Source organism: Mirounga leonina, unplaced genomic scaffold, assembly GCF_011800145.1.
Source record: "Mirounga leonina isolate KUSES-001 unplaced genomic scaffold, KU_Mleo_1.0 Mir_180, whole genome shotgun sequence".
NCBI lineage: Eukaryota > Metazoa > Chordata > Mammalia > Carnivora > Phocidae > Mirounga > Mirounga leonina.
In genome coordinates, this window is record NW_023270469.1 from 29769844 (window position 1) to 29794105 (window position 24262).

The 24262-nt window shown below is 38.0% G+C and overlaps 2 protein-coding genes across 4 annotated transcripts in view; one reads left to right on the top strand and one right to left on the bottom strand.

Annotated features, from left to right (window-relative positions):
- FTO (FTO alpha-ketoglutarate dependent dioxygenase) overlaps positions 1–4474 on the bottom strand; it is a 373021-nt gene extending 368547 nt beyond the window's left edge. For both annotated transcript variants that reach the window (XM_035025197.1, XM_035025199.1), the window contains exon 1: positions 4383–4474. In XM_035025197.1, the coding sequence (XP_034881088.1) occupies positions 4383–4427 (45 nt within the window). In that variant the 5' untranslated portion in view covers positions 4428–4474. The remainder of the gene's footprint in view (positions 1–4382) is intronic.
- A 243-nt stretch (positions 4475–4717) lies between these two features.
- Positions 4718–24262, top strand: part of RPGRIP1L (RPGRIP1 like) — a 93784-nt gene continuing 74239 nt past the window's right edge. Inside the window, exons 1-6 of one of the 2 annotated variants that reach the window (XM_035025200.1) lie at positions 6345–6709; positions 8227–8318; positions 10099–10243; positions 13553–13851; positions 17188–17290; positions 18597–18740. In XM_035025200.1, coding sequence (XP_034881091.1) covers positions 8234–8318; positions 10099–10243; positions 13553–13851; positions 17188–17290; positions 18597–18740 — 776 coding nt within the window. In that variant the 5' untranslated portion in view covers positions 6345–6709; positions 8227–8233. Of the gene's footprint in view, positions 4791–6344; positions 6710–8226; positions 8319–10098; positions 10251–13552; positions 13852–17187; positions 17291–18596; positions 18741–24262 lie in introns of those variants that run through there. The other variant, XM_035025201.1, reaches the window with a different exon arrangement.

The window sequence follows — 24262 nt, forward strand, 5'->3', positions numbered from 1 at the left end:
AAAGGCACTAATCTCATTCCTAGTCACCTCATCACCTCCAGAAGTCCCTACCTCTAATACCATTACCTTGGGGATTAGGATTTCAACATAAAAATTTTGGGAGGCCTCAAACATTCAGACCAAAACAAACAGTACAGCAGTTTCTCAAAACGTTAAATACAGATTTACCATGTGACCATCAATTCCACTCCTAGGCCTCTACCCGAAAGAAAGGAAAATATGTGTCTGTACAAAAAGTAGAATATGAATGTTCATAGCAGCATTTTTCATAATAGCCAAAAAGCATAAACAACCCAAATATTATCCATCAACTGGTGAATGGATTAAATAAAATGCAGTATATTCATACACTGGAATACTATACTATTTAGTAATAAACAAGAACAAAGTATTGATACATGCTACAACATGGATGAACCTCGAAACATTATGCTGGGTGAAAGAAACCAAACACAAAAGACCACATATTGTCTGACTCCATTTACATGAAACCTCCAGAAAAGGCAACTTTGAGAAAAGAGAATTGATTAGTGGATACCTAGGAATAGGAGGTGGGAATGGAGAATAAACTACAAATGAATACATCTTCTTTGGGAGATGATGGAAATGTTCTAAAATGCAATTATGGTGATGACTGCACAACTCTCTAAACATTCTACAAATCACTGAATTGTACACTTAAAAGAGGTTTTATAGTACATAAGATATACCTCAAAAACTTTTTAAAAAAGATACTCAAACTCATTAGTTGTCACTGAAATGCAAATTAAAGCCACCATGAGCTACCAGTACACAGCCACTAGAATGGCTAAAATTTTAAAGACTGACAATACTAAGTATCGGTGAGGACATGGAACAACTGGAATTCTCGTACACAGCTGATGAAGATATAAAATGGTGTACTGGGTGTGAATAACATTCCCCAAAATATGTCCAAACTTAATCCACAGTTGTTGTAAATGTGATCTTATTTGGAAAAAAAGGGTCTTTGTAGGTGTAATTAAACTGAGGATTTTGAGATTAAGATCATCCTGGATTTAGGGCAGGCCCTAAATATAACGACCGTGTCTTTACTAGAGAAAGGAGAGGGAGATTTCACACACACACACACACACACACAAAAAAAAAAAAAAAAAAAACACTGAGAAGGTGGCCATGGGAACACAGAAGCCAACTGAAGTTATGCTGCCCAAACCAAGAAATACCAGGAGTCATCAAAAGCTAAAAGAGGCAAGGAAGGATTCTCTCCTAGAGCCTTCAGAAGGACCAGGACCTGTGAAAACCCCGCATCCAGACTTACCTTTAGAACTAAGACAGAACTGGGGCGCCTGGGTGGCTCAGTCGTTAAGCATCTGCCTTCGGCTCAGGTCGTGATCCCAGGGTCCTGGGATCGAGCCCTGCACTGGGCTTCCTGCTCTGCGGGAAGCCTGCTTCTCCCTCTCCCACTCCCACTGCTTGTGTTCCCTCTCTCGCTGTGTGTGTCTCTCTCTGTCACATAAATAAATAAAATCTTTAAAAAAAAAAAAGAACTAAGAATAAATTTCTGTTGTTTTAAGACATCAAGATCGTGGTAACTTGTTCCAGCAGCCCTAAAAAACTAATGAAAATGTCAGAATCACTTTGGCAGTTTCTTGTAAAGCTAAACAAAGAACTGAGCAATTGGAATCCTGAGTGTTTATCCAAGAGAAACAAAGACAAAGACTTATACATGAATGGTCATAGCAGCTTTTTTACATAACAGCCCCAAACCAGAAACAATCCAAATGTTCTTCAGCAACAGGTGAATGAATAAACAATACATGTAGTTCCACACAGTAGACTATCACTCAGTAATAAAAAGGAATGAACTACTGATACACAGGACACCATGAATGAATCTCAAAAATCTCAAAAATGCTGAGTGAAAGTAGACAGGCTCAACAGTACATACAGTTTGTTTCTATTTATATGAAATCCTAGAAAATACAGACTCATCTACAGTGACAGAAAACATCATTGATGATTGCTTGGGAGCCAAAGTGGGGGGGACACTGACTACAAATCAAGAGGAAATTTCTAGAAGGGACTGAAAGGTTCTCTATGTCAACTATGATGGTGGTGTCGCAGGTGTATACACCTGTCAAAACTCGTCAATTGTACACTATAAATGGGTGCAAATTATTGTACATGAATTATACCTCAATGAAGTTGATTAGAAAATAAAGTCATGAGTAACTGACCATTTTCTATTTAAAATTTAAAACTTAATTGCCTATACTTTGTTCTAACCAATAATATGTTCATAAGTAAATTTCAAATAAATATCAAAGGAATTCTTTACACCAGAAGACAACTTGCTCTGTCAATTCAACATGTTTCACACCTTGAAAATGGAAAAAAGCTTTGAGTCAGAAGACCTGGTTCTGAGCCCTAGTTCCACACTTGCCTTGGGCAAGTCATGATTTCCTCACGCCTCAGTTTCCACATCCATAAAAGGTGGATGACAGGTCACTATCACACAGGCAAAGGGTAAGGTTTCAGTAGAGTAAAAGCTCCTTTGTCCAGAGATTCTATCTTAGCTTAAGTCATAATCCCAGTGTCTAGTAAATAATAGATGCTCAATAAATTTTCACAGGTCTTTACATAAATGTAAAGCTAAAAGGTGAGAAAGACATCATATACAACGCCATTGGGTGACATTGACCTCTTTCTCTGCACTGCTGTAGACTAATGCAGAAGGATCCTCCCCCCTCTAAATCCATCTTTAGTATACTGTCTATTTCACAGGCAGACTCTAGCAAGAAAACTTCAGGCCCCTGGCGAAACCCTGTTACAACTCAGGTCATTATAGGACAGATTTTATATTTTTTTAAAGATTTTATTTATCTAATAAATAAGAGCAAGAGAAATCACATAGGGAGAGGGAGAAGCAGACTCGCCACTGAGCAGAGAGCCCGATGCGAGGATCAATCCCAGGACCCCAAGATCATGACCTGAGTCGAAGGCAGACACTTAACCAACTGAGCCCACCCAGGCGCTCCCAGACTTTATATTTTAAATCCATAGAAGTATTGCCCTAAGACAAACTCACTTGTAGGATTCTAAATTCTACAAGAGCAAGAATTGTGTGTTTTAGTTACCATTGGTCCTCACTTCTAATATTTGCCTAACATAGAGTAGGCAACATAACAGCATGTGTAAAGGCTATGTAACCAGATAAAGCAGGAAAGAGGGCCTTTCAAGAAGGCCAAAGTGGCTGATGGGTAGAGAGCAGGGAGAGTGTCAGGTCCCATGAGGCTGTAGAAATAAGTAGGGTCCAAACCACGCAAGACATTGTAGGCCACGTGAAGTCTTCTCTTTCTCCTAAGGGCAACAGAACGTCATGGAAGATTTTTAAACAGGTGGTTGGCAGAGGAGGGAGGAAGGAAAGGGACATGATTCGATTTGCGCTTCGAAAATACCACTCTCCATAGTGTGCAAAAGAGACTGGTTGTGTGGAAGGAGACAAGGGAGTTTTTAGGGAGTAGAGTAAGTGTAGACCAGCAAGGAGACTCTTGCAACATCCATTAAAGAGATAATGGTAGCTTGGTCCAAGGTGGTGGAGATAGAAAAAGTGGACAGGTTACCGACATATGTAAACAAACCAACAGGGCTTGATTTGGGGAGTGAGAGAAAGGAAAACACCCAATTCTTCTGAACCTTAAGTCTTCATATGTAAAACAGGACTATTGGTACTCCATCTGCATAATATCTATCTCGCAATCTGCTATGGTAAGAACATGAAATAATATAAATTTTACGAACTTAACGCAGATCCTGACATGTAATAAAAGCTAAAAAAAAAAAAAAAAAAAAGAAGAAGTCGCTGTAGATGTTTATTACTGCCATCCATGGAATGGCAACTACCAGAAGCTAAACCCCAAAGGTGGAAAACAGGATTGTAGTTAGGTTCATATCCGCTGTGCTGAAGACAACAGGCAGCCACTGAAGACAACTGTTCCAAATAAACACCTCTGACCGCACAGATACTTCATCTGAACCAATCTCAGTCCTCGGAAACCATTACTGAAGAGAAAGAACAACTGTTACGATCACGGTCATCCCGGTAAACTGAGGCACCAGCGTAGCTCCAAATTTGACCAAGGCATGAGGCGCAGAAGCAGGAAAAGGAAATGGGTGTCGTGATTCTCCTTGGTGAGCAGATCCAACAGGACTAGGCCTGCATCCCGACCAGCATGAATGTATGTATATCCCCCAATGTCTCTGGTTCCCTTACTGACAAGGCCCTGTCATCCCTCGGCTTAAGACCCTGCGTCCGCTCGCCATGCAACCAAGCCCTTCCGGTTCCCGGCCCCTAGCTACAAGTGCACGAAGGATCCCAGACTCCCGAGAGGCCGACATACCTTAGCTTCGCGCTCTCGTTCCTCGGCGGTCGGGGTCCGCTTCATGCTGCCGCTACAACTGCCTTCGCCACTGCTAGCCGCGTAGATCCCTCTCCCTGGACCCCGCCTCCTGCTTGTAGTTCTCTCGGCGACCTGCTCCCGCCCGGCGCCATTCTCCGTCCGAGCCACGAGAACTACCATTCCCAGGATGCAAGGCGGAGGCGCTCGAGAGCGCCTCGGGGTTTGGGGCTCGAGAATTTCCCAGGGCCGACAGCTCCTCTGCGAGCGGGCGGGCTAGGGCTGGAGCAAAACTACATTTCCCAGGAGGCAACGGAGCCTGCCATGTTTTTCCCGTGCTCCTCTCGGCCAGCCGACCAACACGCCGTCGGCGCTATAGCAACCGTAGCTAGCTGCGGGGAGAGAGTGGCGGTGAGTACTCCGGGGGAGTCGAGGGGGACGGAGGTGGCCCACCCTCTACCTGCAGCACGGGTCGGGGTCCTGGGGTCTGCTCTGCGCCCTAGAGAAGGCACTAGAGTTCTGCTCGCGTGAAAAGCAGCCCAGCACGAGACCACATCCTCAGGCCCGAATCACAGCCCGCGCATTATCCCCACGCCCAGCACCGGTTTGAAATTTTATATATATCTCAGCCATAAACCCTAGCTGTTGAGAGTTGATGCTAATTGCCGTGCCTATCCAAGTCCTTCAAGCAGAAGGGCACATAAACACAGTTCTTTCATTAGCCCTGCGTTAAGGGTTGGTTGGTAGACCCTTAAGACTCCTGAATGGCCTATTGTTTGCTTAATTATTTATAATTATGTGTTTAGCGTCTGATTACCCCCATAGCTTATTACCCCCATAAAGGCAGGGATTCTGTTTACCATTTTAGTCTCAATGCCAGGTATTCATTTAATCATTAAGTAAATATTAATCTCGGTGCCCACCTTGCCCCAGACACTCTTCCCTACCGCTGTGAATAGGGCTGATACCCATCTGGAGATGCTTATACTTTCTTAGTGGAGACAGACTAGTAATGAGCTAGTAAACAAATAAGATAATTTTAGCTAGAGATGATTGCTACAATGGAAATAAACAGTGAAGAATTTGGGAGGAAGAGTACTCTGACAGAAGGTGATCAGGGAAGGCATCTCTGAGGAAGTGACATTTGAGCTGAGCCCCAGAGAATGAGGAGCCAGCTAATGCAAAGGCTTTGGGCAAGACAAGAGTACCGTGGATTTGAGGAACCTAAAGGAGGAAAGTTGAGTGGAGCATGGTGAGCAAGGAGGGATAACATTAGATGGTGTTGAAGAGGTGTGACAGCACTTTGCAGGGTTTGTCAGTCTCGGCGCTGTTAACATTTGGAGCCGGACAATTCTTTGTTGTGGTTCCTGTGCACTGTAGGATGTTTAACATCATCTCTGGCCTCTAGATGCCAGTAACACTGCCCTCCACCTTCCCAATCATGACAATCAAAAATATGACCAGACGACCACTTCTTAGATGTGTGACGTTGGGCAAATTACCTAAGCTGTGTCTTGGTTTTGTTCATTTGTAAAGAAGGAATCATTTGAGTAACAACCTCACAGGGATATTGTGAGATATTTGATTAATTCGTATTATCGGAGCACTTAGAAGAGCGCCTGGCACATTTTAGTAAGCATTAAGTAAATGTTAATACCACCACCACCACCATCATTGTTATAAAAGTTACCATAACTCTACCATGGCAGAGTTAATCGTTTTCACAAGTGTCCTATGTTTAAACTGCTTGATAATTTGGTTCCTAAAACTGATCTTTCCTGTAGAAATGTTTCCAAAAGAAGTAGGAAGTGATCCCTCAGGTGTATGTCTGTTCATTGTTTATGCCACAGCTAAATGCAGTTGACCTTTGACGAGTTATAATAAAGGTTATGAACCCTTTCCCTAAAGATATTGCATATACACATATGCATACAAGATCTGATAAACCATCTCTTGGGTCTACAGACCCTAAAGCTCCATGGGTTCCATTCATTCAGCAACTATTTAGCGAATGCCTGCTATGTGCCAAGCTCTGTGTTGGCCTCTGAGAATACCGTGCAGAGATGCACAAGACAAATAAGCTGGATATTCTCTTGGACTTTACATTCTAGGCCCAACATTCTAGAGATTGCGTACCTCTGCCTTAGGGCATCTTCATTTGGCTTTTGGGGTGGTTTGAAATGAAAATATAAAATCTTTTTTTTTCCACATACTAGACATTGCATGGACCGTTTATAATAACCTCATACAAAACTGAGTTACTGTGGTGCATCTCTGAAGAATAGGAACTGTAAAGATGCCAGAATTAACTGGACAGCTTGTATGTTGAGGTAGGAAGCCCTGGGACTAGGCCTCATGGCAACAAAGAAAGGACAGAACAAAGACAAACTCCGCTGGTGAATTTATGAAACATCTTTGACAAAACCTGGACCGACCGCTCACTTGTACACCAAGCTAAAAATTAATATTCAAGTAATATTGACGTCCCAGGCAAATGTGCTAACTGCTTTTAATTTGCCATCTCACCCTTGGAATAACTCTGTGAGATAGCTGTTATTTTCTCCATTTTTAAAGTTAAAGAACTGTGGCAACTGGCTGGCTCAGTTTTCAGTAGAGCATGTGACTTTTGATCTCGTGTTGGGGGTAGAGTTTACTTAAAAATACATATATAGGGGCACCTGGGTGGCTCAGTCGGTTAAGCATCGCCTTTGGCTCAGGTCATGATCCCAGGGTCCTGGGATCGAGTCCCGCATCAGGCTCCCTGCTGAGCAGGGAGCCTGCTTCCCCCTCTACCTGCCATTCCCCCTGCTTGTGCTCCCTCTCTCTCTCTGACAAATAAATAAAATGTTTATATATATGTATATAAAACAAAGTAAAATGACTTTTAAAAAAATAATAATAAAATTAAATTAAGGAACTGAAACTCAGCGAGATTCGGTGACTCGACCAGCTACTAAATAATAGAACAACCATTTGAATCAAGTTTTCTGACTAGATTTTTTCCAAGTTACCTGCTTACTTTTGGGGGCAGAGAAGGGGCTGGGGGACGGAGAGGAAGTATTTCTTAAATTTGGGGGAATTGGTTTTGTTCAGATCAAGAAATAAAAAGAGAGAAGGAAGAATGATATTCTTACCTCATTTCCTAAGCAAACTATAGGAAATATACTGGTGAAAGGAACACTAATTGAATGTAGTATTGCTTTTAAAATAGAAGCTTTCACATGTATCATTTGATCTCACTGATATGAGGAATTCTTAATCGCAGGAAACAAACTGAGTGTTGCTGGAGTGGGGGGTGGGGTGGGAGGGATGGGGTCACTGGGTGATAGACACTGGCGAGGGTATGTGCTCTGGTAAGCGCTGTGAATTGTGCAAGACTGTTGAATCTCAGATCTGTACCTCTGAAACAAATAATGCAATATATGTTAAGGAAAAAAGAAGAAGAAGGTAGCGGGAGGGGAAGAATGAAGCGGGGGAAATCGGAGGGGTAGACGAACCATGAGAGACGATGGACTCTGAAAAACAAACAGGGTTCTAGAGGGGAGGGGGGTGGGAGGATGGGTTAGCCTGGTGGTGGGTATTGAGGAGGGCACATTCTGCATGGAGCACTGGGTGTTACGCACAAACAATGAATCATGGAACACTGCATCTAAAACTAATGATGTAATGTAGGGGATTAGCATAAGAATAAAAAAAAATAGAAGCTTTCACCTTCTTCAAGCAGCACATCTGGACAATGGATGTCCGTTAAAGTCATAATGCTTTATTCATTTTATTTGGTTCATTCCATTGCATAGTTAATGTTACACTTTGGAAAGATCTTACTTGAATTTTCTTTTCTCCACAGATAGGCCATGTCTCGTCCCACTGATGAGACGGCAGGAGACCTGCCTGTGAAAGATATAGGTCTAAACCTCTCTGGAATGGGAGGATTACAAGGTATGGCCAGCTGTTATTTATTATCGTTATGAACTTTGATCAGTAACTTCTTTTCTTTTAATTTAAAATATTTCTGATATCCTTACAAACGAAGCCATTTAAGTAACTATATAGCTCTTGATTGGACTAAACAGGAACATGGAGAGTTTAGAACAACATATGGTATTTTACTGCATGCATCAATTATCAACAGCTCATAGAAAATGTAAAATCCCCCTCTGTTCTGATAAAGAATTGTTATAAATCATCTTTTTAAAATTCCACACATCAGTAGAAACTACACAGAGAGTATCAAGCCTCCAAACTGAATTGCCTGGTTTAAATCACATTCACCATTAAAATGTTTCTTTATGTTTAAATTTTATATGGGGGGAAATGCCATATTTAAAAAATTTTGCCTTTCAAGTAGAGTATCTCAAAATGGTTTGTTTATCCAAGTGATACTGACTTTGTTTTATCAAATTACTATACATTAAAGGTTTCCTTTATCCTTTTATCACTTAGTGGTTGCCCTAGAGCTAAAAAGTCACTTTCAAATTGAGAATGAAAAACACAGCTTTGAGGAACAATTCAGAGTGTAGAGCTGTGTTTTTGTTTGTTGTTTGGTGTCAGCTCTGCTGTCATGCTACTGCATTTGTCATTGAGACTGCTGTGATATCAAATATATTCCACTAAGGTGTCTTCATACCCCTGTTAATTAGAACAATTCGAGTGGCCACCTTGAACTACCACAGAAAGGCGGTCAGTGCATTGTTCATTGAAAAAGATAAATTTGACTATACAGGTTTTATTTTTGAAAGTAAAAAGTATGTTCAAGCTTTGCTTTAGATCTTTGGTGGAGTACCAGGTATTCGAATACAAATAAATGTCAATTGTGCAAAGCTGTTTATTGGAATTTGCTACCTTAAGTTCAACTCTTGTCCTCAGTAACCCGCCATAGGGGCTTTAACCTTTGTCCATTTGTTCTTTGTTTCTTTTGGATGATTAATGCAAATTAGCCAGTGATATGGAAAATACCAAATTTAAGCATATGTAAAAAATTATATATACATGTTAAAAGGCATAAAAGTTCTTTAAAAATACATAAGATAGAGCGCCTGGGTGGCTCAGTCGTTAAGTGTCTGCCTTCGGCTCAGGTCATGATCCCAGGGTCCTGAGTCCCATATCGGGCTCCCTGCTTGCTGGGAAGCCTGCTTCTCCCTCTCCCACTCCCCCTGCTTATGTTCCTGCTCTCGCTCTGTCAAATAAATCTTAAAAAAAAAAAAAAAAAAAGTAAGATAGCTTATAAATGATTTTTGAAGGTTTGTTGTTTGTACTTGCAAATTACAGTTTATTTTCTAGAACCCAAAACCCATACATAGCTCTGAAAAATATGCTATGTTCACCAAATTATAACTCTTGCCTCTGTAAAAAAAAAAAAAAAAATACTTTTAGATAATCTTTTGTTTTTTTCAACATTGAGCATATAAGTTGAAAAGTCTTATTGAATCAGGGTTCCATCTTACATTCTTAAGGAATGGTTATCTAAATACCATTTTGAATGGATACTGCTATTGTTCAAATCCTTAATATTACATGTAAACTTTTAATAGCAAAGATTATTATTCTTCCCTCTGATTGGTGATGTAAACAACACTGTAACATTTTCTAAAACAATCTTAATAGTGGGTCACAAAGGAAGAAAGATGAGTGGGTCAGAGATTATATTAATATCAACAGTTATCATTTTAAGAGACTATTTTAAGTAATCCCACTATTAATTACCTTGGCATTTTTACAGAAACTTCAACAACACGGACAATGAAGTCTCGCCAGGCAGTGTCACGTATCAGTCGTGAGGAACTGGAAGACAGATTTTTGCGTTTGCATGATGAGAACATTTTGCTTAAACAGCATGCCCGCAAGCAAGAGGATAAAATTAAAAGGTTATGATAAAAAGCTTTTAGCTTTTTCTCCTGACTCTGTGAAGTTTGGAGGATATGCTTTTTTATAAAATTAATTGAAAACTCCACCTGGAATCTTTCTTGGAACAAGGCAGGTTGTAAATAAATACAATTTTTAAAGATGGAAGATCTTAAAAACTAGAATAATAAACCAAAAAGATGATGAGTGTTTATTATGTCTGAAGTTGCTATTTGAAAGAAAGAGCTAATAGCTAAGAGTGCCACAAGTATATCATATCTATAAATAACTTATGGTTTAATATTTATAGTTTAATCAAATGACCAAAGCATCTGTTTTTTAAATGCCTTGGTTTAAAATGAAAGTTTGAAAAAGTAATTAGCTATTCTAATTTGTTAGAATGCATGTTCCCTTAAGATTTGGGGTTTACTAATGTGAACATCACTTCAATAGTTGGAACATGTTTAACTTTGCTTGGATGAGTCTAGAATCTCTATTTAAAAGAGTCTCTACTGTTTCTGAAGAAACGTTATCACTTGATTTGTGTGCAAAAAATTTTTGCTGGGATAACTTCTTAAGAGTAGATATTCTTTCATACCTTCTTGTTCAAGAAACACTTTGACTATCTTATGAATGTGTGGCATTAAAAACAAAAAAGCACATTCCTATTTGTAAGCTTCAACAGGCCTGTATTCATATTCATGTTCTAGGTAAAATGAAAAGGTGAGACAGCTATGGAAGAAAGAAGATGGGTGAGGGGGGAGGATTCTGCTTAGAATGCATCCTAAAGGGGTGATTCTAGTTCAGGTTCTACTCTGTGGACTTTATTTTAATGACCCACTGACCTACTGTGTATGGCGCTTTTACTTTGAGTTCATTTTTGAGTCATGGTAATGTCTTTTTTCAAGACATGTGACTCACTTGCCTGATTCCTTTTCTGACCAGTAACACACACATGTCCTATCGGAATGAGGAATGTACTCTATGACCACTGAACAATTTTTTTTCCTTTGTAAGCCTAATTGGTCAGTAAAATAATTGAATTCACAACCTTGACCTCATTAGCAATTTGTCCTAGCCAGAAAATATAAAACAACCTAATAATGAGCCATGTAGTTTAATGAAAAAAGGACTCGGCTAGGAGTCCAGCTGTATGCATGTGTTCTATTATTTCTCTGCCACTGGCCTATGGTATTATGTTCAAGCCATTTAACCTCCTGCGATGTTATTTTACTTAGCCCTGAGAGCAGTGATCCAATGACCACTGTGACCCAAAGCTCTAAAATCCTCCTGAATTTCACACCACGGACATTACCTAGAGGCACATGTAGAACTGCTCTTTTTTTTTCTTTTTTTTTAATTTTTAAGTAATCGTCACACCCAACATGGGGTTTCAAACTTACAACCCCAAGATCAAGAGTCGCATGCTCTACCAACTGAGCCAGCCAGATGCCCCAGAACTGCTTTTAAATTTATCCTTAAGATGCAATTAGTATCACATTAGCATAAATGTAGATTTGATAAACCAACTTTTTAAGTAAGTACTCAAACTTTACCAGATCACATACAATGCGTTAATACCACCAAATAAGCACATCAAACAAATGAAAATTACTGCTTTTACTGGACAAACATGTAATCTTGTTTCCTGACAAAAAGTTGACTTGAACATCCTTGAAGGAATTTAAAACCACTCTACTGATGTGCTTTTCTTTCCTTAAAAATTTGGGTCATTTATTATTCTCCTTATGTTGTCTTTTTTTTTTATATTATACCTGTGTCTTTTGAATGTGATCTCTATCCCGTGATAGTCTCTCTGAAACAAAAGATTCAGATATTTAGGTTGACATCTCAGTTAGATAGCAACGATATTTCTATGGCTAAACCATCGGGCGGGGCAAAGGATCCTAAACTCATTAAAGGGCTAGATAGAATGTGTGGCTCTGCTGGGCTTATGATACCTGCCCAAATTTCCCAATGATATATCATCCTCTGGATTCGGTGGAAAAGGAACTAATCCATTGATTATTTTACTAGGGTGTTTGTGGTACTCTTGGATCTTGGTTTTTATTATCCTGTATCCCTTATAAAGCATGTTTAATGGATTTGCTTCAAGGGAAAGAGAAAACAATCTTAACTGATTATGTTATGCATAGCTCTCCCTGATGCCACATGCTGTAGGCCGAGTAGCCAGAAGTGTAGATAGACATGTATTACTACTGCTTTTACAGAGGACTCTGCTTAGGGCAAAAAAAGGTTGTTCTATGACATCCCAAAGCTATTAAGCATTTTTTTATTTCACTTTTGTTCTCTTAAGTAAAAGCTTCTGTCCATAACCATGCTAAAATAAAGCAAACCCCGTTTAAAGAAAAATGAAGTGAGTTTTTATTTTCAATCTCCGTCTGGCTCTTTATAAAAATAGATTCACTGTAAACTAGAATCAGCTATTGAAGATGTGCGACCAATTTTGTAAAGTCTTGAACTTGTGTCTCTCATCAAAGCCACCTTTTCTTTCTTGTCCTGCCAAGATTTTTCCATTCACTGTCAGGCATGTTTTCCGTACATGTATATTACATCACCCCCATGTGCCCTTTCTGTCTTTTGTTCTGTCTAACCAGTTTTTATCAAAACTTAAAAGAATGAAAGGTATAAACTCCTAAGATATCAAAAGCACAACTTCTCTCTAAATTTAAAGGTAGCATTAAAGTAATACTTTCTGCATCTAAGTATTTTCTACCATTAAACATGAATGTTTCTTGGGCACTAAGCAACATTTAGTGGCACATTTCGGTTTCTCTGAATTTTTCGCTGGGCTTTTTATCTGTGTGTACCTATGCATCCTAACATTTTTGTATTCGTAACGTGTCTTAATCTTAGAGAACCTGAAAACAGTTCACCTGAAACATATCACCTAAATGCTGCATAGTCTTAACACACTTTCCAAAAGTTGTAACTTACTGTGGCTCACATCTATAACCCACCACATCCACAATCTGTAGCTGCATTTAAGTGCATACAGCATTCCTACATAAGGTCATGCGTTAAAAATTGCATTTGGGGAACATATGGAGTAAATATGTGTCCTCTCTTTACTAACCTTAAATGATAAGCCTTAGGAAACTGTTATTTGTCAGTGCTATAAAGCAGATTGTTGCCCAGTGGTTTCAATTATCATCAAAGGATTCTTCACAGGCAGTAATAGTTACATCAAAACCTGAAATTTATTATTCAGGTTCTGCACTGAAGTCCTCACAGTGATTATGTTCCTTTCAACAGAATGCATTTTATGCTGACTTCTCACATTCCTTTTCATCTTTTTATTATTTCCCTAGAATGGCCACCAAGTTAATACGGCTAGTTAATGACAAGAAAAGATATGAGCAGGTTGGTGGCGGCCCCAAGCGGCTGGGACGAGATGTGGAAATGGAAGAAATGATGGAGCAGCTGCAAGAGAAAGTTCATGAGCTTGAAAGACAGAATGAAGTCCTCAAAAACAGACTCATTTCAGCCAAACAGCAACTTCAAATCCAGGGTTACAGGCAAACCCCATACAATTATGTGCAATCTCGTGTTAACACTGGGCGTAGAAAAGTGCATGAAAATGCAGGCGTACAAGAATGCCCCAGGAAAGGTAAAATAAGCTTATATTAAATCCTAAATGTAAGTCTTTTAGTAGGCTGTTTTAACATGCATGCACACACACAGTATTTCTGTATTTCTCAGGTTTTTAAGTACCTTTAGAAATAGGAAAATAGTTTTATGACTTGCGTTTTGATAAAATGCTAATATTAACATGAAAATATTTGTTGAGTAAAACACTGAACATAATTTTTTATCCTGATATGAGAGACGTGTGTGAAACCGTATAAAATAGGAGTTTAGTTTGAGTTGGTTTTCTGTATTGCAGACGGAAATCACATTGACTCAGGCAAATGGGGAAACCAGCTAGTTTGCTTATTTATGATCACACTTTCTGTTTTGAATGATCACAATTAACTTCTTTGTCAAAAGACCTCTTTGAAAATTTGCAGAATTGTTTAAATCTCTCATCGGATGGAGGTAGCATGACAATGCAGCGTGCACGTAACAAGGGTTTAAAAAATTGTGTTCTTGCTCCTCTACTTACTATCTGGTGACCTTGGACAAGTCATCTAATCATTCTGAACTTGTTCCTTCCATGTAAAATAAAAGGATTTATGCAAGTGACCATAAAGGTCTCCTCCATCTCCAAAAATGATCATAGGTCAATCACTTTCCTCATTTTGAGAATGAATCACCTAAAACCTACCCACACAAAGCAGTTCAGTTGCATAGATGAAACTTAATGTAGGAAGAACCTAAATATTTCTAATAAAAATTCCCAACTCTCCCCACCCATGGACAAACTTTATTTACAATGAGGTGAAAAGTCAATAAATATTTTAAGTAACATTTTTTAAATTTCAACTACTAGGGAAGGAATTAAATTTGTAGCTGCAATTGATCTTCATTTGGAACATGCTTCACATAAAGACCAAACATTTTGAGGGACACAAAAAATCGTGTAAAACTTTCAATCCATCGAGGAGGACAAAAAATGCCATATAAACAGAAAAGGAGAAAATTTTCTTCTGTTTTTTTCTCCAAGCCAAAATATGGACACTATCTCTTCCCTAGGCAGAGTTCCCTTGAACTCAGTAAGGCCTCCATATAGGCAGGAGGCAGCTGCACAATGAAAGGGCTCAGCTACACCTAGCTTGTGAGACTGGCAGTGGACTTTGATATAACCAAAGCAGTCATAGCACATTATAAGTTAAGAAATACACTGTGCTGCTGATTAACTTTCTACTTGGAAGAGAGCACTTGACCTCTCAGAGCCTTATTTTTCCCATCTGTAAAATGGAGTTATAACACCAGATGAGAAAAAAGGTCAAAAGATGGCAACTCCATGGTAGTGTATTTTACCTTTCAAAAGTCAGTTACCCTCTCTCAACCTTAGTTTGGTCATCTGTCAAGGCAAGATGATCTCTAAGGTCTGTAAGGTCTTTGATACTAAATAAAGATGCAATGCCCAAATTGTAGATTAACGTGGCAAACTAATCTACTGCTATGAATTGCTGTTTAAATAGAAGAGTCTGGTGGAAGTTTCCTCCTATAGGGAAAAGAAAAAAGGAGCCACAGAGCAGCACAGTCTTTAAAATGTGACTAGAAAGTTCAAATTTCTCCTTGTGGTTATACACTCTTAGTAATTCAGACCTTTTTCGCTGCTTGGTACAGAGTCCAAGATGTAGAAGCTGCACAAAGCACTCGATAGTGATGAATGTTTTCTCAACCATTATCTTTCTGAGTAAACTTGAGACACCATCATCAGGGTTGATACCTTAGTAATCTTAATAGCCTCTTCAAGACCACCTTTGAGCCTGGGACTTGCGCCATACTTGTCAGAAGTATCACAGGGTAGCGTGGCTAGGTGAGAACACTCACTAGACTCTCCCTGGCTAAGGCAGCCTTGCCCCCAAGCTGCTGTACACATATTCCATTTTTCTATATGTGCCTGGTCAAGAGAAGGAATGGAAAGTGCTGGTTTAAGGTGTGATCATTGTAATATAGAAACAATCCTTATTGTGAAGAACCAGTAGAACAAAGATTCCTATAAGCTGTGTATGCTTTAAAATGTAACCATTGGCAAACCACTGGTACACAATAAGTTTTAAGATTATTTTAAGGATGGAGCACCTGGGTGGCTCAGTCGTTAAGCGTCTGCCTTCGGCTCAGGTCATGGTCCCAGGGTCCTGGGATCGAGCCCCACATCGGGCTCCCTGCTCGGCGGGAGGCCTGCTTCTCCCTCTCCCACTACCCCTGCTTATGTTCCCTCTCGCTCTCTCTCTCTCTCTCTCTGTGAAATAAATAAATAAATAAATAGATAGATAGATAGATAATAAATAAATAAAATCTTAAAAAAATGAGACTATTTTAAGGATAAGTAGATTTTTAAATTTTTCTAGTGATGTTTAGTTTTTCCATGATTTATGTAGGAAAAGCTTAACAATTAGCATTATTGCCAGAATTGGCAAATTTTAACACAGTAAACTATTTTAATGGTTTTAGGCAGAGCCTTTTCTGGTCTTTAGTCTGGACTACAACAATAGATGTTGAAAATTTTGGAAATAGCAAGTAATAGTTCCATTCTAATTAAAAATAAACTTTCTTAAAAGAATGAATTTTATCTGTACCTTATATCTGAGACTATGTTCCATTAAAAATCTGAATTATTTGTCATAATTTTATCTACCTTAAGCTCTAGTAATTTATTTTGTAAGTGTAAGTCATATAACTAAAATTATGTCTCATTTTTAACAATGGGACTAGACTTGTAAAAATGTACCTATTTTTACAAGAAAAATACTTCAAGGGCAGCAGCAAAATGTTTTATTTGAAGGAATCTCACTGGTGATCCCTTTTTGAATTATCTCTGTTTAAATATGGATTTTCTTATTGAGATGGAATAAATGAAAGTACAGGAAACATTTTGACTTACACGTATCTGTGAGTCACACAAATGAAGACAAGGTTCAATATATAAGGTCAAGGACTGTGAATAACTACTGAAAAATTTTTTAAAAAATCTATATCAAAAATACTAAAAAAAGTCAAGATTTTGAAATCTTTTTCCTTCATACTTTAGCTTCTATTGTAAAGCCCTGACCTTGGTTCTTTCAGAAATGAATTTAGTTGTTCTAAGTTGAATCAAAATATTTCTAGTAATTTGGTTTCCATGGTAGAGTTTGTTTAATTTGCAACACCTGCTGCTGTGTCCATTTAATGCCAATGGTGGTCCCTTTGGCAATGGGTTTCTGATTCTCTGTACTATAGAGCACATCTCTCAGTACTGAAGAAATGTTCTTACATTGCAAATTTCTTCATGATAGCAGATCAGGAGCCCTTCTTTCCCAACTTCACTTTTATAATCTTGCTGATTGACTTCTAGGTATTAGATTCCAAGATGTCGATGTAGCAGAAACTCTACAACCCATGCTTACAAAATATGGCAACAGTTTACTTGAAGAAGCCAGAGGAGAAATAAGAAATTTGTATGTATTCTTTTTGTGGTCATTTTAGAACTTTGTTTATTGATCATGTCTTTTTTGATCCCTCCCTTTCCTTTATTTTAAACACAATTGGTTTATGTACAAATAATTTGCTCCACTAAATACATCTAGATCTGTGGGGTAAGAACAGATATTATATAACATGTTTCCAATAAAATGAGGAAAATGAACAACTTAACCAACTACATCAGTGGAGGGGTTTATAGAATAGTCCTCTATATTATAATTTTCTCCCCAAAGGAATGGCATAAAGCCCAGTCATTTAGAATAGTATAAGCTTTAGGGGCAACATATCCATTCTCAGAAAAATTACAGGTAATTTTTTTTTAGATACTGAATTAATTAGCCGTTTTGCGGTTAAAAAAAAAACTGGAGGGAGTGGCTTAAAAGTTTGGAGTTATCAAATACATATGGATTTCAGATTTTGTTTCACTGTGATTCTATGGTACTGCATTCTTCATCATACTATGGTTTCAAAAAAGTTACTTCTGCCACATTTAGCTTACTTTCCCAGTTAATCAAAGCCTCATGGTTTCAGTGTCTGTGAGTCACACAAATGAAGATAAGGTTCCACCTTTCCTACAGGCCTTCACCTGGATCATCAAAAAGTAACAATTCTGAATGAGGAAAGAAAACATGAAATAACATCACACTTTAGACAGTTGCTTAAGAATAATATGGGCTTCAAATTACTTCTTTTGAATATTTTAAATACCAGTTACAGCAATGACTAGCCTGCAAAGGAATAAAAGCAAAAGACTAAATCTAATCTTGTTACCTGCTAATCAGCTGAAAAAACAGGGTTCATAGGAGTTTCCTGAGGCTTATTACACTGGGATGCTGCCAAACATGGTAGAGTTAAACAAATACATGCAAAAAAAAAAACAAACGCTGTTATATTTTGCAAATTCTTGCTCTCTCTCTCTCTGAAGTGTTAAATTGAGTGATCTAGGCAGATGTACGTAGGAAAGAACAAAAGCGTGTAAATTATCTGAAGATGCGCAGATTGTGGAGCACATAGTAGGTAACCAATAAATACTGAATTGAATTGAATTGAACCGAAGTCCAGGTTATCGTCTAGGACATTATTGTATAAAAAGCAGTATTTTGAATTATTCCATATGCACTTCTAAATCGTCCCATTTAATCTACTATTCACTATATGCAGAGGCACTTGAGCTAAAATTTTTAGCTTGCTCTTTATTATGAAGAACTTTCTTTTTACTGATCTTGAATATTGCAGGTTTTTCCTCAAACTACAAATTCTTGTAAAGGTTCTTTATTTCAGAGAAAATGTTATTCAGTCACAGAGAGGCCAGATTGAAGAGTTAGAGCACTTGGCTGAGATCCTGAAAACTCAGTTGAGGAGAAAAGAAAATGAAATTGAGTTATCTCTTCTTCAGCTTCGAGAACAGCAGGCTACAGATCAAAGGTATGTTAAAACAGAAATATCACTTTGATAAGGTCAAAATTAGTTTAAAATACTTTATCATGTGCCATAGAAGGATAAGTCTAGTCTATTTTAAAAATCATGTTTTCACTTAACATTCTTCATATAAGCCTACTCTAGACCTACTAACTGCTCTCAACAGCTCGAGTGGAAGGGCATTTTTCCCTAACCTACTCTGCCTCATCTTGTTTCCCCCACTCATTTGTCCATTTGTTGCACTTACCATAACTGTAGGAAGTTCTGATGCCATTTGGTTGCACCTACCAAGGGAAATATGTGTGACAAGGACCCTGCTGTTGACACATCTTGTGAATAAGTCCAGCCTCATATAATTTTTTTCAAAGGTAAAAAAATTCCATAACATGGTACCAGTTTTTTTAGTCCCAAAAAGATGTTTGTTACCTCTCCTAACATTCAAGATTTGCTTCAAATTCTGTTGATTATTGTGGAGTCCAGTGGGCCCCTTCAGCAGTCTCCTTGCTGCCTCTTCATTTTGGATATTTTATAATGTACTGTATTTTCTTTCCCAGCCTCCTCTGTCATTTTTGGTTCCTAATACCTTTCCTCTGTTTTGTACTTCCACACTGTGTTTCCAACAAGATTTTATCTTCTTACCATATTCTTCCTTGAGTCGTTCTCCCCTTCCTTCCTTTTCTCTTTCCCTTTGTTTCCTTTTCTTGCCTTTCTGTTTGTTTTCTTGAACCAAGGATACCCAGAAGTAGAGGGAGTGGTGCATTAAATTGCCAGGTACCCAGCACTTAGCTTAAACAATCTGTAACATGTGCCCAATCTTGTTTCACCTGTCCCTTCACCTTTATTTTCTTCAGTTAATTAACCCCAGCCAGATAAGATGTCATCTCTCCTAGGAAAAGTCCAGTATATATCCCTGATCGGCAGTTTTTTTAAACATAACACCATGCCGTTATCGCACGTGAAAAAATTAACGGCAATTCCTTGATACCCTCTAACAAGCAGTCTATATTCATACTTCCTGAGCGTGTCTTCCCCTGTTTGTTTGAAGTGGAATTCAAATGAGGTCTACACATTGCATTTGACATCTCTTATGTCTCTTATTTCTCTCTTAATGTTTTTTAAACCAGACCTCGATCCTCTATTTGTTTTTCCCCTCTCCAGTGTATATGATCTAATGCTTATGTGGCTAGGTTCTCATTTAGAAAAACCAATATGATTTTCTGGTTTCTCCTTTTGGATTCAGAGTTTAATCCTCCTTTAACAAACTAACCTGCCATGGTAATATTTGAAAAAACTAGGAAAAGATGCATCGTATGAGACTTATTTTTAAAACAATAAAGTGGGCTGAAAATATATGAGGCTTTATATTTCAAAGATTCAAATTATTAGTATTTGATTAATATTATCTCTGATAATATACAAAGTTAAATTACATAATAAAATTCTGTATATTTAGTGATATTTATATGCCCTTCTAAGGGCAGGGCAAAAGAAACATGAGTATTTTTGAGAATTATATTAGGTGATACAATTTGAACCCTGGCTTTGAACCAGCTTGAATACCTAGGAGTTATCTCTGTTCCCCTAGGTAGAAGAACTGACTAGACTTGGTCTTCTTGGAAAACCAAGACATGATTCCTTATGAGGAACAGTGATAAAAGACCAGACCCCAACGCTGAATGTGATCTTAATAAATTGCTAACAGCCATATTTAAGATATTATCTAAATATAAAAATTCTATGCTTAGACCAAGCCCAAGCTTAGAGCCCACCCCTATCACCTTTACTCAACAGCTGAGTACTAGGTTATCAGAGACTACTTCCTCTGTTATATTTCTTGAATTCCCAAAGAGTAAGATGGACACTGTGTTGGCCATTGCCTCTTCCAAAGGGATATGATCGTCTGGAACTGAAGTGTTCAGTGTTCATTAAAAGACAGATCCAAAAGTCCTTCAATCCAGGACTAGAACAGCAGAAGAAATGGAGTGATAGACAGGTATGCATGGTTTCTCCTATAAATATTGTCAGCAAGAGACACCAACATACACACCTAGACGAGTTCACCTTAAAAACTAAACTAAGGCCCTCCTTAGGGAGCTATATTACTCACTTGATAGCAGTCTCTTTTGTCACATCAGGAATTAGAAGTAAGACAAAATGAGTCTGATAGGTAAAGGAACTTTTGTTGCAGAGGCCAAAGAAATAAGCCAATTTGTATCCTACCTCACTGATTTTATAATAATTGAAAACCACGTTATTTGCTTAGAAAGGAAAGGTACCTTTAGTAAATAGCACATTGTTCCTTGAAATACAGTTGTTGAAAACTGAAGAAATGACTTCCAATAAAGGTCTTTAAGTCTTTTTTTTCTTGTATGTTTACACATAGCTCAAAATTTTATGTGTAACAACAATTTTTTGAGACTAATGGAAAACTGTTGAAAAAAAGGTCGGGGAGAATATAAAACTTGGTATAATTTACTGTAAAGAAAAATCACAAAATGGAAAACATATTTAAACTTCTCTTTCACGGATACATTATTTCAAATTTGAAATTCTAGAAGTCTGATCAGGATGTTGGCCTCCTTGTTCTCAAACATGAACCTAACGTAGTCGTAATCTTCAGAGTGCGGTGCTTGATATTTATGGCAAAGAGCCTTTTCATAGAATATTACAGAAACTCTTCATAGTATGTGTTTAATAGACCAGTTTGGTTTGGCATCAACTTGACATAAACTTTTGGTTATCCAAAGCCCTTAATTGCTTTGAAGTAAAAGCCCAGTGCTGTTCTTTTTTATTAAAATCATGTTTTTTCCTGTTATTGTGGTCTATTTTGGAAGACTGAGTTGTGATTTTTGCATATGTTCTACATAATGCCTCATTAGCAAAAAATCTTGTATCATTTACAAGTAGCCTGAATGTCTGTGTTGTTTTGAACAAAAATCCATATTAAAATTTAAACAATATAAAAATGCACATTTTCTGCTTATTAAAAAGGCCGTCTTAAATTAAATGCAAAGCAGTAACCAGTGAACACATGTACGTGAACATTAAAATCAGAATGATTTTACCTTTTATTGGCTTTTTCAACTCCAAAAATATTTATACTCTTACCAAATGTGTAACTAGTTTGTACTAAGTGGTTTTTTTAGTAAATGTTAGGGTGTTTACCTTCTTAATTAAAAATCATGTAAGTTCCATCATATCCCAGTGGGGGAAATTTAACCTATAAATGTTCCAGACACTCTGACTGGCCCTCTTCCCTTTGGTTGACAGCAGACTGTCATATCTTAGAGAATCCTTTTGCAGCCATGCAGTGTAAGAAACAGCTTGGCTCTAGGGGCTCCATCTTTCCCTTCTAGGCACACACAGGGTTACTTCCTGACACTCTTAAGTTCTTCCCCAGCTTTTCATTTTGAAAAATTGCACACCTACAGAAAAGTCGTAGGAATAGTCACGTGAACACTTACATACATTTCATGTCTTTGTGTATCTGTGAATGACAGAAACCTGTTCTGCGTTCTACACGCACATGCATGAGCACTTTGCTCTCTTCGCCACCCTCTCTCCCTCCTACCCTCCCTCCCTCCCACGCCCCCATCTGAGAGTTAGACACATGTATCATTTCGTTCTCTGTACACTTCTAAGTATCTTCTAGGAACAAAGACATCTTCCTGCATAACCACTGTATAGCTGTCATACTCAAGACACTTGACAATACAGTAGCATCATCTAACACAGAGTCCCTATTCAAATTTCCCAATTGTATCCCTTATAGCTGGTTGTTTTGTTTTGTTTTGTTTTCTCAATAGCTGGTTTTGGTTTGTTTAGCTTGGTTTTGATCTAGTATCCAACTAGGGGTCATGTATTGTATTTAATTGTCATGTCTTTTAGGTTTCCTTTATTCCAGAGTGGTTCCCCATTTCCAGCCCATTGATAGTTGTTTGCAGAATGCCCCTCAATTTGTATTTGTCTGATTGCCCGGCCCCCTAATTTAGAGGGCACATCTGGTCCTTGGATGGAAGGGTAACTGGGGCCAAGGATAACCATGCACACATTATTATTACACAGGCAGGTGATCTGTCATTTTTAAAAAATATATCCACCAAGCTTTTGCTGTTGTTTTGAAAACCTTAGAATTTGCCCAGTGGAAAGTATCCCTATGTTTTTATTATTATTATTATTAATTATTATTATCATCATCATTATTGTATCTAAGATTTTTTCTGGGATAGCAGCTTGATGTATTTTCTCAGCACTTCATATGAACCACAGAAATTATCACAATTTATAGTAACTAGTGAATTAGTGCATACTTGAAAGTGGAGGGACAGCTAGAACTAGGAATATCTCCGAGGAAGGAGACAACCTAGAAGAACGGGAAGAAGTAATCTCTTAGGATTGGATTTGACTGGTGGCTCCCTCAACTAAGGACTCTGGTCAAATTCTTTACTTCGCTAAGCCTCAGTTAGCTACCTCAGCTGTAAAGTAAAGAGACTGAAATGCGTACGTGGTGCCCTACCGTGTAAACAGCACACTTTCGTCCCTAGGGACCTTGTGTTTCTGAAAGATTTTTATCTACTAAGTAAGCGGTATTTATTAATTTAATCAACTTACTGGGGTTTTTTTCCTTTTATTCATCAAAGACCTATATTATGCCAATTGTTGCTTCTGATAATTGTGAAGTAACCTGCGTCACTGAACTGACGTGGTATAATTTTATCAAAAAATAAAAACAATATAAAACTTTCACTTCAGCAACTTAATTGCTAGTAAACCTACATTTCCCATTGGGCTTTTTGATAAATTGAATGTAATTCTCAGATTCCCACTACTAGTTGGAATCCATTAAACTTGATCTTCAGAGTGATCCCTTTTAGAAAATCAGCCAGAATTTCAGTTCTTCCTGTCTCCAACCAGTCCTTGGGAGTGCCTCCTCCATCTTCATAAGAGAGTGATTATTTGCATGTAGAGTGCTTGACAAAACTGTTTCTCTCCATTCCTTGTGGGTATTGAGAGTAAGAAAATATTGAGCTCTGATTTCTGTTTTGACCCACCACCACAAGAAAGGTATGATCCAGAGGCAAATAAACATACACAGACAAATTTTTTCCTTTATGCAATCTTAAATCAGGGAGCATTATTTTCACCTATGAACTCAGGTAGCAGTTTGTCTCTTTTACCTTTCAAATAAACTTTCCTCAGCTCTCTTAGTGAAATTTATTCCATTTAATTTACTAGCAACCTTCTGTAATCTTACTCAGTAGTGTTACCTTGCTAGTGACTATTGTCTGTGTACCCCAGTAAAAGCTATGAATGACCTACATTTCTTTTAACAATACACTTACAGAATGTCTGCCACTGTTTTAAAAAAAAAAAATTATTGTAGAGGTGTTATAAACCTAAAGTTGTTTTCAACCTTATCCCCCAAATTTAGTCAGCCTAAAACTATGATTCAAAGAGAGCCTCTTAAAAAAAAAAAAAAAAAAAAAAAAAAAAAAACAGGGAGGCACCTGGGTGGCTCAGTCGTTAAC